Source organism: Alosa pseudoharengus, unplaced genomic scaffold, assembly GCF_046254945.1.
Source record: "Alosa pseudoharengus isolate Yale_2024_CS ecotype anadromous, Long Island Sound unplaced genomic scaffold, YU_APseudo_1.1 YU_APseudo_1.1_scf_3, whole genome shotgun sequence".
Classification (NCBI taxonomy): Eukaryota; Metazoa; Chordata; class Actinopteri; order Clupeiformes; family Clupeidae; genus Alosa; species Alosa pseudoharengus.
In genome coordinates, this window is record NW_027468718.1 from 20,087,206 (window position 1) to 20,100,307 (window position 13,102).

General features: G+C 43.1%; 1 protein-coding gene across 2 annotated transcripts in view; it reads left to right on the top strand.

The window, feature by feature from the left end:
* Nucleotides 1-1,508: 1,508 nt before the first annotated feature.
* The window catches only part of stk39 (serine threonine kinase 39), a 29,049-nt gene continuing 17,455 nt past the window's right edge, over nt 1,509-13,102 (top strand). Inside the window, exons 1-13 of one of the 2 annotated variants that reach the window (XM_076263504.1) lie at nt 1,509-1,712; nt 3,219-3,331; nt 3,790-3,898; nt 4,060-4,201; nt 5,037-5,092; nt 6,075-6,184; nt 6,265-6,366; nt 6,538-6,671; nt 7,527-7,575; nt 7,669-7,734; nt 11,215-11,271; nt 11,653-11,775; nt 12,640-12,669. In XM_076263504.1, coding sequence (XP_076119619.1) covers nt 1,607-1,712; nt 3,219-3,331; nt 3,790-3,898; nt 4,060-4,201; nt 5,037-5,092; nt 6,075-6,184; nt 6,265-6,366; nt 6,538-6,671; nt 7,527-7,575; nt 7,669-7,734; nt 11,215-11,271; nt 11,653-11,775; nt 12,640-12,669 — 1,197 coding nt within the window. In that variant the 5' untranslated portion in view covers nt 1,509-1,606. The remainder of the gene's footprint in view (nt 1,713-3,218; nt 3,332-3,789; nt 3,899-4,059; nt 4,202-5,036; nt 5,093-6,074; nt 6,185-6,264; nt 6,367-6,537; nt 6,672-7,526; nt 7,576-7,668; nt 7,735-11,214; nt 11,272-11,652; nt 11,776-12,639; nt 12,670-13,102) is intronic. The other variant, XM_076263505.1, reaches the window with a different exon arrangement.

Consider the following 13,102-nt stretch of genomic DNA (forward strand, 5'->3'; position numbering starts at 1 on the left):
TCAGTTTAAGCACCGCCCGTTTATTTGGTCGCTCTCGCGTTTTCCAATGTAAGGAAGTAGCCTACTTCGCTTTTCAGCTTATGATTGGTCCGCGTAGGTGTCATTCATATAACAGCCATTTAAAGGCCTACACAGATACATAGTGTCAAATTAGTCATTGTAACACTTTTGGCAGCCACGGTGATGCTGATGAGCAGGTCGAAATGGAACGGTATACTTGTTGCCTATTGATGTAGATGACCCGGTCTTCGATGTTGGATGATTATGCTCCCTAGGCTACGCGTTATCTTTGTAGCCTACTGTAGTCATGACTCTAGAATAGAGAATATGTCAAGATATTGTGTGAAAATAAGGCTTTGGTATTGCAGTGTTTGCAGAAGTGACAAATCAAACTTTTCTCTAGTTTTTTTTTTTTCCCAACAGGAAATGGGAAACAACTTATATTTTTTTAATATTCTGAAACATTTTTTCTCTAAATGTTCTCCAAAGCAGGTCTTACAAGACCTATTGCGCCGATTTGGCTAGCCTCAGCCATGGTTGACGTATCGCAATTTCACTTTTTCGCACACAGAAGTGCTCATACGGGGCATGGTTACATTACAGTCACTTATCTCATAGGCTATACCTCTTAGGCGACTAACAAAATAATGCCCCCCCCCCCCCCTTCCCCAATGTTACATATGGTACACGGTGTGTTGGTGGGGAAAAAATAATTGTAGCAAACTTTATGGCAAGTGATTTTGTTCCGTTCTTTTTGAAAATCTCTAGACAACATAAGCTACATAGTTTCCAGTAGAGAATACAATTCAATGGCCTACTGGCGCCATCTATCGGCCAACATTGACCAACGCTTTACGCTCCCAGAATACAGGCCTAGACCAGAGTAAACTGCATGACATGACTTGTGATGTCACGTTGTCTCAGAATATCACAGGCCACATTTTACATATTTTTTTCGAGGTGACATAAGCCGGTGAAAAGCTTCTTTAAGGCGAAATCATGTTTTAAAGTTTGGATAAACTATTTGTGTAGCCAAAATGAACACACTGACTGTACAAGGTAAACATTATTTTGGTGGGTATATTATACCAAAACAATATGCGCCGAAACACTGGAATAAGTGTGTATTTAAGTAGGCTAAGATAGGCATACACTTAAGAAGATTAAGCGCTCTAAACCTAAACCGCCTATAGGCCTATGCAAATAATTGGATTAAGAAATTAGCCTAATTTAAGACTATCTAGGCCTATTTAATGAACGTAATATAATCAGTCAGTTTACCTCGAATTATTTTGAACAAATTATAGGCTACTATTTAAAATATCTATATTCCGTTATCTAAAAATATCTATTTAAAATATCTATATTCCTGCTTTTTGCATAAGATACCCTAGAAAACGTAAGTAACGTTATCTACCTTAATAGCCTACTTGAAAATATTACCGTTAGCTTCAAAATGCCACTGCCACTGGATGGGTGCATTGTTAGCGGTAGGCTATTATCAGAAGCAGACACACTTTTTTTGTCAGGAGGTGAGGGCCGCTTTCTACAGCGCTGAGAACTGTCAACCAGCTAAGCTAAGTAGCCCAGCTGCACAGACAGCATCATGGCGGAGCAAGGCGATCCTCCGGCTCTTAGCCACCATCCGCAACCAGTGCCGACAACGAGCTGGCCAATTATCAAGGAGTCTTACCAGCTGCAGGAGGTTATAGGTTAGTTGCTGCTTTAATGGTTACATTGTTTATGAATTAGCCTTCTCTGTTGGCTTACTAAGATCTTGTCAATTGTGAATGACGATGAGGGCCTACCGGCTTTTTCATGTGCAACAGCCGATGTTGTCGTACAAAGCTAGTGCTTTGCAATGCGGATGTGAGACACCGCAATATTTCGCATGCATGTGCTAAGTAAAGATTCCTATACGACATGTACTGTGCATATAAATGTTAATTTCAGCGCGTAACTGCATAACGGCGACTGTCATATTGTTACAGGCGCACTGCGTGTGATTATTTTTAAACGAAAGATGCTTTGACATGATATTCATACACAGCCAAATGTGGTCTATCATTGTTTTGGGATGTAATTGATAGTCTGAAAATAATTTCAGGACAGAGTATAAAGAGCTGTGGTGTTGCGTCCAAGCTTTAGGCACCGTTAATATAAATCTCCCGAGTGACATTTCCCTCTGAAGTTTAGGCTTAGAACCGCTCTTGCCGTTCCGTTGCCACCACCTGCCATTAAAGTCCATGCTGCTTCGATGGTATTGCTAGGGGAAATGGGCTATGTTCTTTATAAAAGACGCTATATGTTCTTGCGAGCGAAATGAAATGCTGGATCGCGAAACCAGCGATATCTGCCGCTCACTACTCACGTCTGTCAATTTGGTACCTTCTTTATATTGATCATATTCTTTACGCCCTCTGTTGGTTCTACTGCAGTCCCCACACTGCTCTAATAATTTAATTTACCATAACTTTGGATTTAGTATCAATCAGTGTAGCCTTTGCGTGTGTTTAGTCTGTGAAGCAATTGGGTTGCAATTTCTCGCTTGCTCATGTCCCTGAAGACCTATAAAGGCTGTAAAATAGCGGTAACTTTTTCTCACACCACAAGTAGAAGTAGAGGAGTTGGGTGCGAAGACCCACAAGTCTATGGCATTTGGCTGCTGATAAGCAGTATAGTGGCCCTTTACAGCACTTAGCACCGCAGCGCTCATAATCAGCACTACTGTGTGTAGACAGGTCTCTCCTCATCCTTATCTTTCACGAGCACTTGGCATTGTAGGCTATATGATGCATGTCACATACAGTAAGTTAGTGTTCTTATCGGTGTATTTGTGTGTATCTTGTTTGTAACACTAATGACATGTGTTTAGTGTTATTGCTTATGAATTGGTCTTGAAGGCCATTATTATGATATTCTGCTAAGCAGATGAATGATGGTGTGTAAATTGGTTATTCAGATCAAACTGATAGGACTGTCTGTAACTTCGTTTTAGCGAAACAATATCGGTACTAAACACAAAATCAATTTGATTATTTTACAACTGATGTTTTTGGTGTTCTTGTAAACAGTATCCTTATTCGCCATAATTATTATGCAATTATTCTGAAAATCCATATATTTGACCTTTAAACCAGATCTGACAGCGTGAGTGTGTGGGTTTTGAAAAGTCCACACAGGCATTTTTCATTTCTTTTTTCCTGGTCGTCTTTAAGGAAGTGGGGCCACAGCCGTAGTGCAGGCCGCACTTTGCATCCCACGGCAGGAGCGCGTCGCCATCAAGAGGATCAACCTCGAGAAGTGCCAGACCAGCATGGACGAGTTGTTGGTGAGTGAGTGATAAACATGGGCTATTTTTCTCCCTCTCGCCGTGTTTTGGCCAGACAGATATCACCCAGCCCTCCACCCACAACACCCCACCCCACCCCACCCTACTCCACGCCTGCCTTAGGCCCTCCCTGGATTAAGCTGTTTCTCATTGATCAACTTTGTAGGGGTCCGGCGTGAGGGGTCGGAGAGAGAGATCTGAATGATTAATGTGGGGACAGTTGTGCACATGAGTGCATCCTGGGAGGGGGAATGTGTGATTAAACAGGCAGCAGAGCTGATCCAGAATGGCTTGCTCTAGTCACACAGCCGCAGGGTAGACACCATGCTCTTTAGGAGTTAGAGAGAGGGTTGTTTTTTGTTTGTTTGTTTGTTTGTTTGTTTGTTTGTTTGTTTGTTCATGATTACATTATTGAGATGCCATTTCTCCTCTGCCTCCCCTTTCTTGTCTTAATACAGAAAGAAATTCAAGCAATGAGCCAGTGTAATCATCCAAATATTGTGTCCTACTACACTTCGTTTGTTGTAAAGGATGAGCTTTGGTTAGTCATGAAGCTTCTCAGTGGAGGTAAGTTTGAATTTTGTCAGTTGAGTAGATATTCTGAAAGCAGCATAGATGTCTGTAATCATGTTGGCTCTGATTTGAGTGTATAGTTTTTGACTGCAAATCCCTGCATTTGGTGCATTGATGGTCAGTTGATCAGTTTGTGTCCATTTCAAACTTTGCAGGGTCAGTGCTGGACATCATAAAGCACACAGTCAACCAAGGAGAGCACAACAACGGAGTCCTGGACGAACCCACAATAGCCACCATTTTAAAAGAAGTTTTAGAGGGCCTCGACTATCTGCACAGAAATGGACAGATTCACAGGTAGGACTCTCTCACACTGTTATACACAGCATGTACACACTCTGGCTCAAATCACACTATTAGGCGGGGATCGCACTGGCCAGCGGCAAGTGGCAGGTTTCCTAATTGTTCTCTATGGTTCGGCAGCGGAACGGTGGCAGTGCTAGCCTAACGCTAGCATTGAACAAGCTGAACATTGAACTTGGTTCAACTTTCAAACCGCAACGTGAGCGTATTTAATTGTCAGTTAAGGCAAACCGTTTGTGTTACCATAGGAACGGGATAGAACTGATTATGGTCTGAGCGTTGTGTTGCCGCTGGCCAGTGTGATCCCCGCCTTATACTACTACTGTAGATTGAATAGTTGCCATATATGTAAGAGTTCACACTGTTTTTGTTGACATTGCTTTATATGTTCACAACTATCACGGGATGTATATTGCACAGAAAAAAATCTATCCATCCATGTAGAGCAATGATTTGAGGGATCCACTCAAAGGCATTGATTGTAAGACCAGAAACTCGTAACTGGGAGGTCATGAATGAACCTCTGTGGATGTCACGGACCGGAAAGGCCTGAACCATCGACATCCCTCAGGGGTGTGCTGGGTTGTGACTCTAGTCAGTCCTAATGGATGCTGACAGATGGAATCGATGGTGCCCCAGTCCGCAGTGGGTCACCCAGAGTTTCTCTCTCTCCCTCTGTGTGTGTGTGTGTGTGTGTGTGTGTGTGTGTGTGTGTGTGTGTGTGTGTGTGTGTGTGTGTGTGTGTGTGTGTGTGTGTGTGTGTGTGTGTGTGTGTGTGTGTGTGTGTGTGTGTGTGTGTGTGTGTGTGTGTGTGTGTGTGTGTCCACAGGGACGTGAAAGCGGGGAACATTCTGTTGGGGGAAGACGGTTCGGTGCAGATCGCAGGTTGGTTGTGATATTATTTATTCCTGGGGGAAAGAAAAAAACAGATTTCACCGCAGACCACTCAGGACAGGGCTGTGTAGGTTTGGGGTGGGGTGAGAGGTTGCATAGGATTGGCCCCTGCTTCACTGGCTATATACAAGGCAAGCACTTCTCAGGGCTTGTCGAGAGTAGGCAACCAGTCACTCTCAGCTCAACACGACCCATTCAGCTCTGGCCACAATTTGAATAAGCCCTCTGTGTGTAGGACTCTCAGAGGGTAAAGATATACTCTCTCCTGTGTATGCCTTCACCATGGACACCATTCATTTCTAACATTAATCTGACATGGAGATATTAGTGTCCTTAGTTGTCCTATTTAGAGAGAGAGTCTGTGCTCATCCCAGGTGCAGGACAGAAAAATCAAAATGCTTTAAATGAGAAGCCGACACACTCCTTGGTAATTTATTTTTCTTACTTTATTTTCTCCTGTTTGACTGAATGACATTTCGACCTACTGGTCTTCCTCAGACTCACTACTCTAGTAGTCACTACTCTAGTAGTACCATTGATTGTTATCTATTTTGAACATGCATTTGAAAGTAACCCCATTTGAACAATGACACACTTATTTGGGTCTGTGCTAAAACTATCCGTGGATGTTAAGTAGATATATAGTGAGGAAAATGTGGAATGTTTAGGTTTTTAAATATTTATCAGATAAAAGAGAAGAGATAGGTTACATGCTGCTAAACCAGGTTCAATTATTCATGGTGGTTGATTTTTCCCACTCTGGAGCTGATGGAGGATCTGGTTCAGTTGTGTATTGTTTACTATTTTTGACCTTGGCTGACATTGCTCAGTGAATAGGTTATACACATTTTGTGATAATGCTGAACAAAAAAAATACATTTTGTAATAATATTTTTCTTCCACGAATACCTTATATAGAAACAGAATTAAATGACTTACCAGAAAAAAACCCTAACCTTTTATTCTTAAATAGATTTTGGAGTCAGCGCATTCCTGAACACGGGAGGAGATGTAACTAGGCACAAAGTTCGCAAGACATTTGTAGGTACCCCATGTTGGATGGCGCCAGAGGTGATGGAACAGGTAAAACTTATCAGTTTCCCCAGTCAGTCGTCTGTAGCGCAGTATCCCCTATCCTAATGCACACACTCTGTTGCTGGCAGGTACGAGGTTATGACTTCAAAGCCGACATTTGGAGTTTTGGAATCACTGGCATTGAATTGGCCACGGGCTCTGCGCCTTACCACCGATATCCACCCATGAAAGTAAGAGACCACGTTTATCACCTCCTATGAAATTATATTGTGCATAGAGTTCTTTACAGACTACATCTGAATGTCTCTGTCAGCCCCTGCCTTGTTCTGTATTGCCCATTTGAACAGTCAGAAAGATTATGACTATTTGGTGTTGTGAATGGCTTTGTTGTTGTCCTCCAGGTCTTAATGTTAACACTGCAGAATGACCCTCCGACCTTAGAGACGGGCGTGGAGGATAAGGAAATGGTGAAGAAGTATGGAAAGTCCTTTAGGAAACTTATAACCTTGTGCCTTCAGAAGGATCCTGCCAAAAGGTTTGAATCTCATTCTATTTTTGTTTTCGATTTGTTCAAGTCTGTTTTGTTTTGTGAATTGTTGATTCATTAGCTCCAGGGTATTTTCAGTGCTCAGCCTGAGTTAACAGGTCTGAAGGCCTTGTGAGAGATCTTATAAAGTTTAAAAAAGGAGCCAGAGCCCTTTAGGTGTTTAAATCTTTTGTACAGTCTAAAAGTTCTGTTTGACTCAAGTGGATGTTCTAGACTTCCTCTTGGCCTCTTCCTTTTTTGGAGACTTTGTTTGGTTCACTCAGACTGAATTATTGTCAGCTTGTCACTAACTGGGTGAAAGGTCATTCCTGAAGACGTGCTCGTACAGCTATACTACCTCTTCATGCTGTCTGACCTCAAACTAAATGTATTGGTCCCACAGCTTAAATTGAAAGAATTAGCTAAATGCCTCCTTAATCCTCCAAAAATCAATATAAAAGGAGGCAGGATGACTGGAAGAATTGAAATGTAGGCCCTCTCACAAGCACTTGTGTGAATTCATACGCCATTTATAAGGTGTCCGTCAGCAGAAAGGACTATTGTGTAATTTGTGTGGCTTGATGTGTGGGTGATGTCTGAGTGAGAGAGGGCCGTGTGGCCGGGAGCAAGTGGCTCTCTGGGGAGCCCTTTAAGAGGAGCTGGGCTCAGTGCTGTCAAAGCTACAGCATGTTTCATACACCTGGCGACACATGTGTGTGAGCTGTGTGAATTACACAGTGCTCAGTGAGCTCATTGCCCCTCTTTTGTCTCCCTCTAATTCCTCTCTTTCTCTCTCCATCCCTCTCTCTCTCTTTCTCTTTATCTATCTATCCACCCATCCCTCATTCTCTGTCTCCCTCTCAGGCCTACTGCAGCAGAGCTTTTGAAATGTAAATTTTTCCAGAAGGCCAAGGTATGTCTGCAAATCCAATTATACTTTACATCTAATCCACACAAAACCTGTGCAATGCATTCAAGGCTTATTCCTCCTCTCTCAACTGAGCAGACCCACGAGTATTTGACTGAGAAGTTGCTGTGTCGAGGTCCCAAAATAGCCCAAAGAGCCAGAAAGGTAAGGCCTTTCTCCTGTCAAGCAGACACATGCCATTCGATCCCTTATCCCCACAGCAGGAGCAGCCGGGGCAGCTGTATTGACTGAGGTAGAGGGAGAGAGAGTGCAGGCAGAATGCGTGGCTTTGTTTGGGGGAGGTCTGAAAAGTGTTGACAGTATAAGATCCCCCAGAATGCCACATTTACTGTCAACACTTACCCATGTACACATAGGCATGCACACATGTATGCATGCGCACATGTATGCATACACACACACACACACACACACACACACACACACACTACATGCAGACAAAGATACAGATTGACATATACACACACAGGCACACAGACCATCCTATCCAGGTCGACCCTTGGGTTGTAGCAAACCAGGCCTGTTCCAGAGAGGCATCAGTCATGCAGAAGGCAGTGGTGTGTGCTGTGACAAGCCATGCGTTCAGCACTGTCTAATGCCCCTTCACGGCAAATGGAAGTCAAAGACAAATGGGCCTTAATAGCGGTCAGTTCGGTGGCTGGGGAGGTGCACTTAAACACTCCCATTTACATGCCCAGTTGGTTCCTGGTCACAGTTAACTGGCTGCGAGTCTGGATCTGAAGAAGCCTCAGCTTGTCTCTTCTCTCAGGCCAGGCGTGCCGCTGCCCTGCCCTCGGCCTATGGACAGCAATGGAGCTTTCAGTGCTAGCAGCTTGGAGCTATTAGCATGGTCACAGAGGCCACTGAGAACTGGTGGCAAATATGAGGGTGGATTGACCTGTGTATGTTTTATATGAGAGCTGAATGTGGTTGTCATGGAGAAATAGTGTTGAGGTAGATTTAGATCAGGGTTTTATGGTGAGGAGGGTGAGATTTTGGTAGTTTGTCCCAAAAAGTGTGAAAACCCCTTCTGAGTGCAGTGATGAGTGCTTCAGTTAGCCACACATGAGAATTCACTTTCTGAAAACTTTCAGAAAACAATGATGGGTTATGTAGATTAAGCAACCTATCATTTTCTAATTGCTTCCCAATGAAATATATTCAGTTACCTCCTCTTTAAATGTCATAACATGTCAGTGAAACTGTGTGGGCCGAAGTTACATACGATTTGTCTGGGCAGCTCAGACAAACTTGACAAGGCCACAGTCTCTAGTGCCAAACCACATCCATTTGACTGAGATCACTTCTGATGATAATTCACTGTGTGGGCCTGTTTATTAATCAGGACTGCGTAGCGTTCATGGAGAGGAGAGGGAGATAAAACTCCACTACACTAAAGCTCCATTCCGCAGTATCGCCTCTTAAGGACTAGAACAGGCCAGAGACCAAGGGGCAGGAGACCACCTTGTCCAGGCCTCATTTGTCTTCTCGAACTAGTTGGCCTGTTCCCTGTCTGCTCTCCTACTGAGTGGTCAGCACACTGGCTGCTACCACGCCACTCAGTTGGGTATTACATCTAGGTAGTAATGTAAGCCCCCCTGTGCTAATTAGGAAGTGGACAGATGACATGGAGAGATGTGCTATGTAGGTTTAACTTTTCAGTCAGGTCACAGCTGAATTTGAAGGGAACTGAGTAAAGTGTGATAAGTTATTATTTATTATAATCCGTTGCGATTCAGCTAGGGTTCAGAAGCTATTTGGATAAGATATTGCAGTAAAATGAACGTAACAGATAGAGAAATTGATGCTCTTTCATTGGCATCTCTGTGCAGTATCTGCAATTATAAAAATAAGCCTTTTAAAATAAGTTTTCATTTTAGCTAGACTTACAGGACCAGACTGATAATATTATTTTATTATATAAACATCTAGTGACAACCATGAAGGAAACTACGGTAATATATGCATGGGCCGAGGGTTATGGTTTGTCTCTGTCACTTAGATATGGATGATGAAACACTAACCTCAGTTTCAAAATGGTCCCTTAACCCCCTTCCCAAAAATAATACATGGCCATGGCCAAAGCACCATTAGATTTCTCACTGCAGTTAATGAAAATTGACACAATAAAAGACATTAAGCAAACCACAAAGCATAGCTACCATAGCATAAGTGCCATTCTCATTGCACTTTTAAAATGGTTAAATACATACTTCACTCAGAATCTGATGTTTGCATTGACACAGTTGTTCACCGCACGTCTGACCCCCACAAGGCTAAATTCTAATTGACTACATATGATGTACAATCTGTTGAGACAAGTAGATGGCTGTTTTAATAACTGATTACTTAAGTCAATGAGCTTGATGTGGAGAATTACACTTAAAGTATAAAAAGCACCCTAGTGCACTTACATTCCTTTGTACTTGACAGAGAAAGCTAATGAATTCACAGCAGGGTTTTTCTGTCATCCCAACCTTGGGCGGAAAGTTGTGAATGCAGCAGATTCCAAGCTTCAGGGACCGGAGGTTTAATTAGTGAGCTCACAGGCAGATTGTGACACAGAACTGACTGGAAATTATGGGTGGGAGATCTGCAGTTTATATGTTGTGATTTGATTAATGCAACTTTCTATTGTGTATGTGGGTAGTGTTCTTTTGTTTTGCTTTGTAGACGTGTGTGTATAAGATTGTAAAAGATTGGAATACATAAGATGTAGATTATGTATGAATATTTGTCTGCATGTTCTTTTTCGTGTGTGTGTGTGTGTGTGTGTGTGTGTAAATACAATGTGACAGCTGTGTTTTTTGTCTCGCACTCTTTCTCATACACCCCCCCCCCCCCCCCCCCCACACACACACACACACACCACTGCCTCTGTTGTTTGACATTTTGGCTTTGGAACCATCCACTTCAGTTTATGAAAGAAAAATGAAGCCATGCATTACAAGTGAATGCAATAAAGACAGAAGGTTAAATAAGTTTATTGTGTTGCCACACCTCATGTAGATGTATTACATTGCATTGTAATGAATGTTGAGCAGTGTGTGAGCTGTATAATCTAGATCAATGTTTTTTTTGAAAGAGGGAAATGTTTTAAGACTATTTCAGGAAGTGTACTATTACACCAACCAGAGACACCCACAGTGTTCTTAGCGATAAACAGATACAGAATAGAATAGCTATTGTGAAGAAGACATTGAAGAAGCATCAAAATGTCAGTGACCTTTTTCTGTGCAATGACATAGCATATTTCAAAGTCAGACAGACATGCGGAGCTGTCTTGCATTGAAATGACCTATCTGCATGTGTTACTTGGTGTGACCAGTAGAGGGGGATTGTGCTCTTTGTTTCTTGATCATCAGTAACTGCTATGGGGGAATTCTCTGAGATCATGTTTGATCATGTTTCATGACATTGTGGTGTTGGCATTTGCAAACATCTGTTAGTGTGGAACAGGTGTATTGATGTCATGCAGTCTTATAGGATCGTGTGTAATAGTGCCTCTTAACTAAATCTAATAGTCTGTGTTCTACATGCAATAGGGCCTAGGCCACATCTCTGTGTAAAGTAGCTTAGTCTTTTATGTGTGTATGAACTGATGTTGTTTTTGTTCTACACAAGGGGCCTGAACAGATATCTTGGAACAGGGGTTCTGAGAGAGAACATGATGTCACAATGGTACATATATGACCGAGTTTAGTGACTGACTTTTTTGTTTTTGCTTAGATGACTAAAAAGCAAGGTGCATTAGATAATGTCTTTGTATGTCTGTGACTTTTGTGTTCATCACGCTGCGTTTTTGCCATTGCACCCGCTTTTAAACAGAGACGCAGGGGCTCACTGTCCTCACTCTAGCATAACCGCTTCTCTCATTCATATTCACATCAACATTCACTCCGGGCCCTGGCTGCCATTTATGCATATTTATAGCTGGGTAAGTGTTACGCTCATTCGAGTGCTTTGCTCTTGTTTTCACATGGAGAAAAAAGAAAAAAAGAGAGTGTCTGGTAGACGGGCGGCATATGTGAAGGGTTCTTTTCTTGCGTGCTTGTGTCCCAGGTGCGCCGGGTGCCCGGCTCCAGCGGACACCTGCACAAGACGGAGGACGGCGACTGGGAGTGGAGTGACGACGAGCTGGACGAGCAGAGTGAAGAGGCCAAAGCCAACATCAAGCAGGGCAGGGTGAGCGTGTGAGAGAGCGAGCGATCAAGCACCCACATGGTTTTAGCACTGCAGCTCCGCGTGGACATAATGCTCCACCATACCCATACGGGGCCATTTTGACACAATTTATGATGCTGTGTCAACATCACAAGGCATTTGTCAGTGTATTGCTTTTAACCATAGTTCATTTTAATGATTTAACAGATGGACATAATGATGTTCAATGAAAAATTGTCATTCAACTTATTTTACCCTTTATTTAGATTTTAAGGTGTAACATGCTCTTACATATCGTAACACCCCCAATTATTTTGTTCAGAAATTCTAAAACAACAAACGAAAATACGGGTCCGACGGTAATAGGGGGAGTTCCGATACTAAACTAAGTGTACTAAACTAAGTGGTTCACTTTAGCTTTCAATCAATTTATGCATTGGGCATGAGCATTTAGACATTATTCAAAATATCATAGTCTATTAACTTTACGGTGTTGTTTGTTAGTCTGACTGCTGGATTTCTGTAGTTTGCCTTGGCTAGAGCAGGTGAGTGTGTGGATGGAGGCGTTTGCCTCTGATTGTATGAGGCTTCGATACGGGCCTTAGGGCGTGTCAGCCTCACCCCTGCTGGGGAAGCGCACCCTCGCCGGAGCCAGGAGGCAACGAAATCACTTAACAAAGCCTGCAGCTCACCCACCCTCCACATCATCACATATCTATTGTTTATGACCAGACATGCAAATGGTTGTGCTCTGATTGCTTCCCCCACCCTCCCCTCCCCCCGCTGCACCGGCTCTGGCTGCCTGCCTGCCTGTCAGCAGTGACGCTGGGGGGTGGGCGTGGGACGGTGGCTTTAACTCTGTCTAACTCTGTCATCCCCCTGTAGTCTCCAAGGGTCAAAGAGGAGAACTCAAACGTAAGTCCCCCATCGCTAGCTCGCCCGCCGGCCGCCGCCGCCACGCCAAAAAAACAGAATGCAATCATCAAATTCAAAAAATCATTCCAAAGCTCACCCGTGTGAGTGCATGGTAGTGTTTGATTCTCATTTCTTCTCATCTTCATTCCATGTCTCTACTTTCTGGTGATGTCCTGTGCTTGTAGACCTGTGTGTGATTTATTCAAGCCTCGTAGACTCTCCATGAGATGCATTCCCTGAATCCTCCTTCTTAGTGCTGTAGCATGTATCTCATATCACAGCGCATGCTGCAGGATACAGAAGGCTAAGTAGGCTAAAGGGTTCAGGATAGGTTCAGCTCAGTTGAATTATCAGCAGCTGGCAGGAGGTCTCTGCTATGAGATACATTATTTGATTACATTTCCATGGGCAGATTGTGTTTCTATTCTTACGC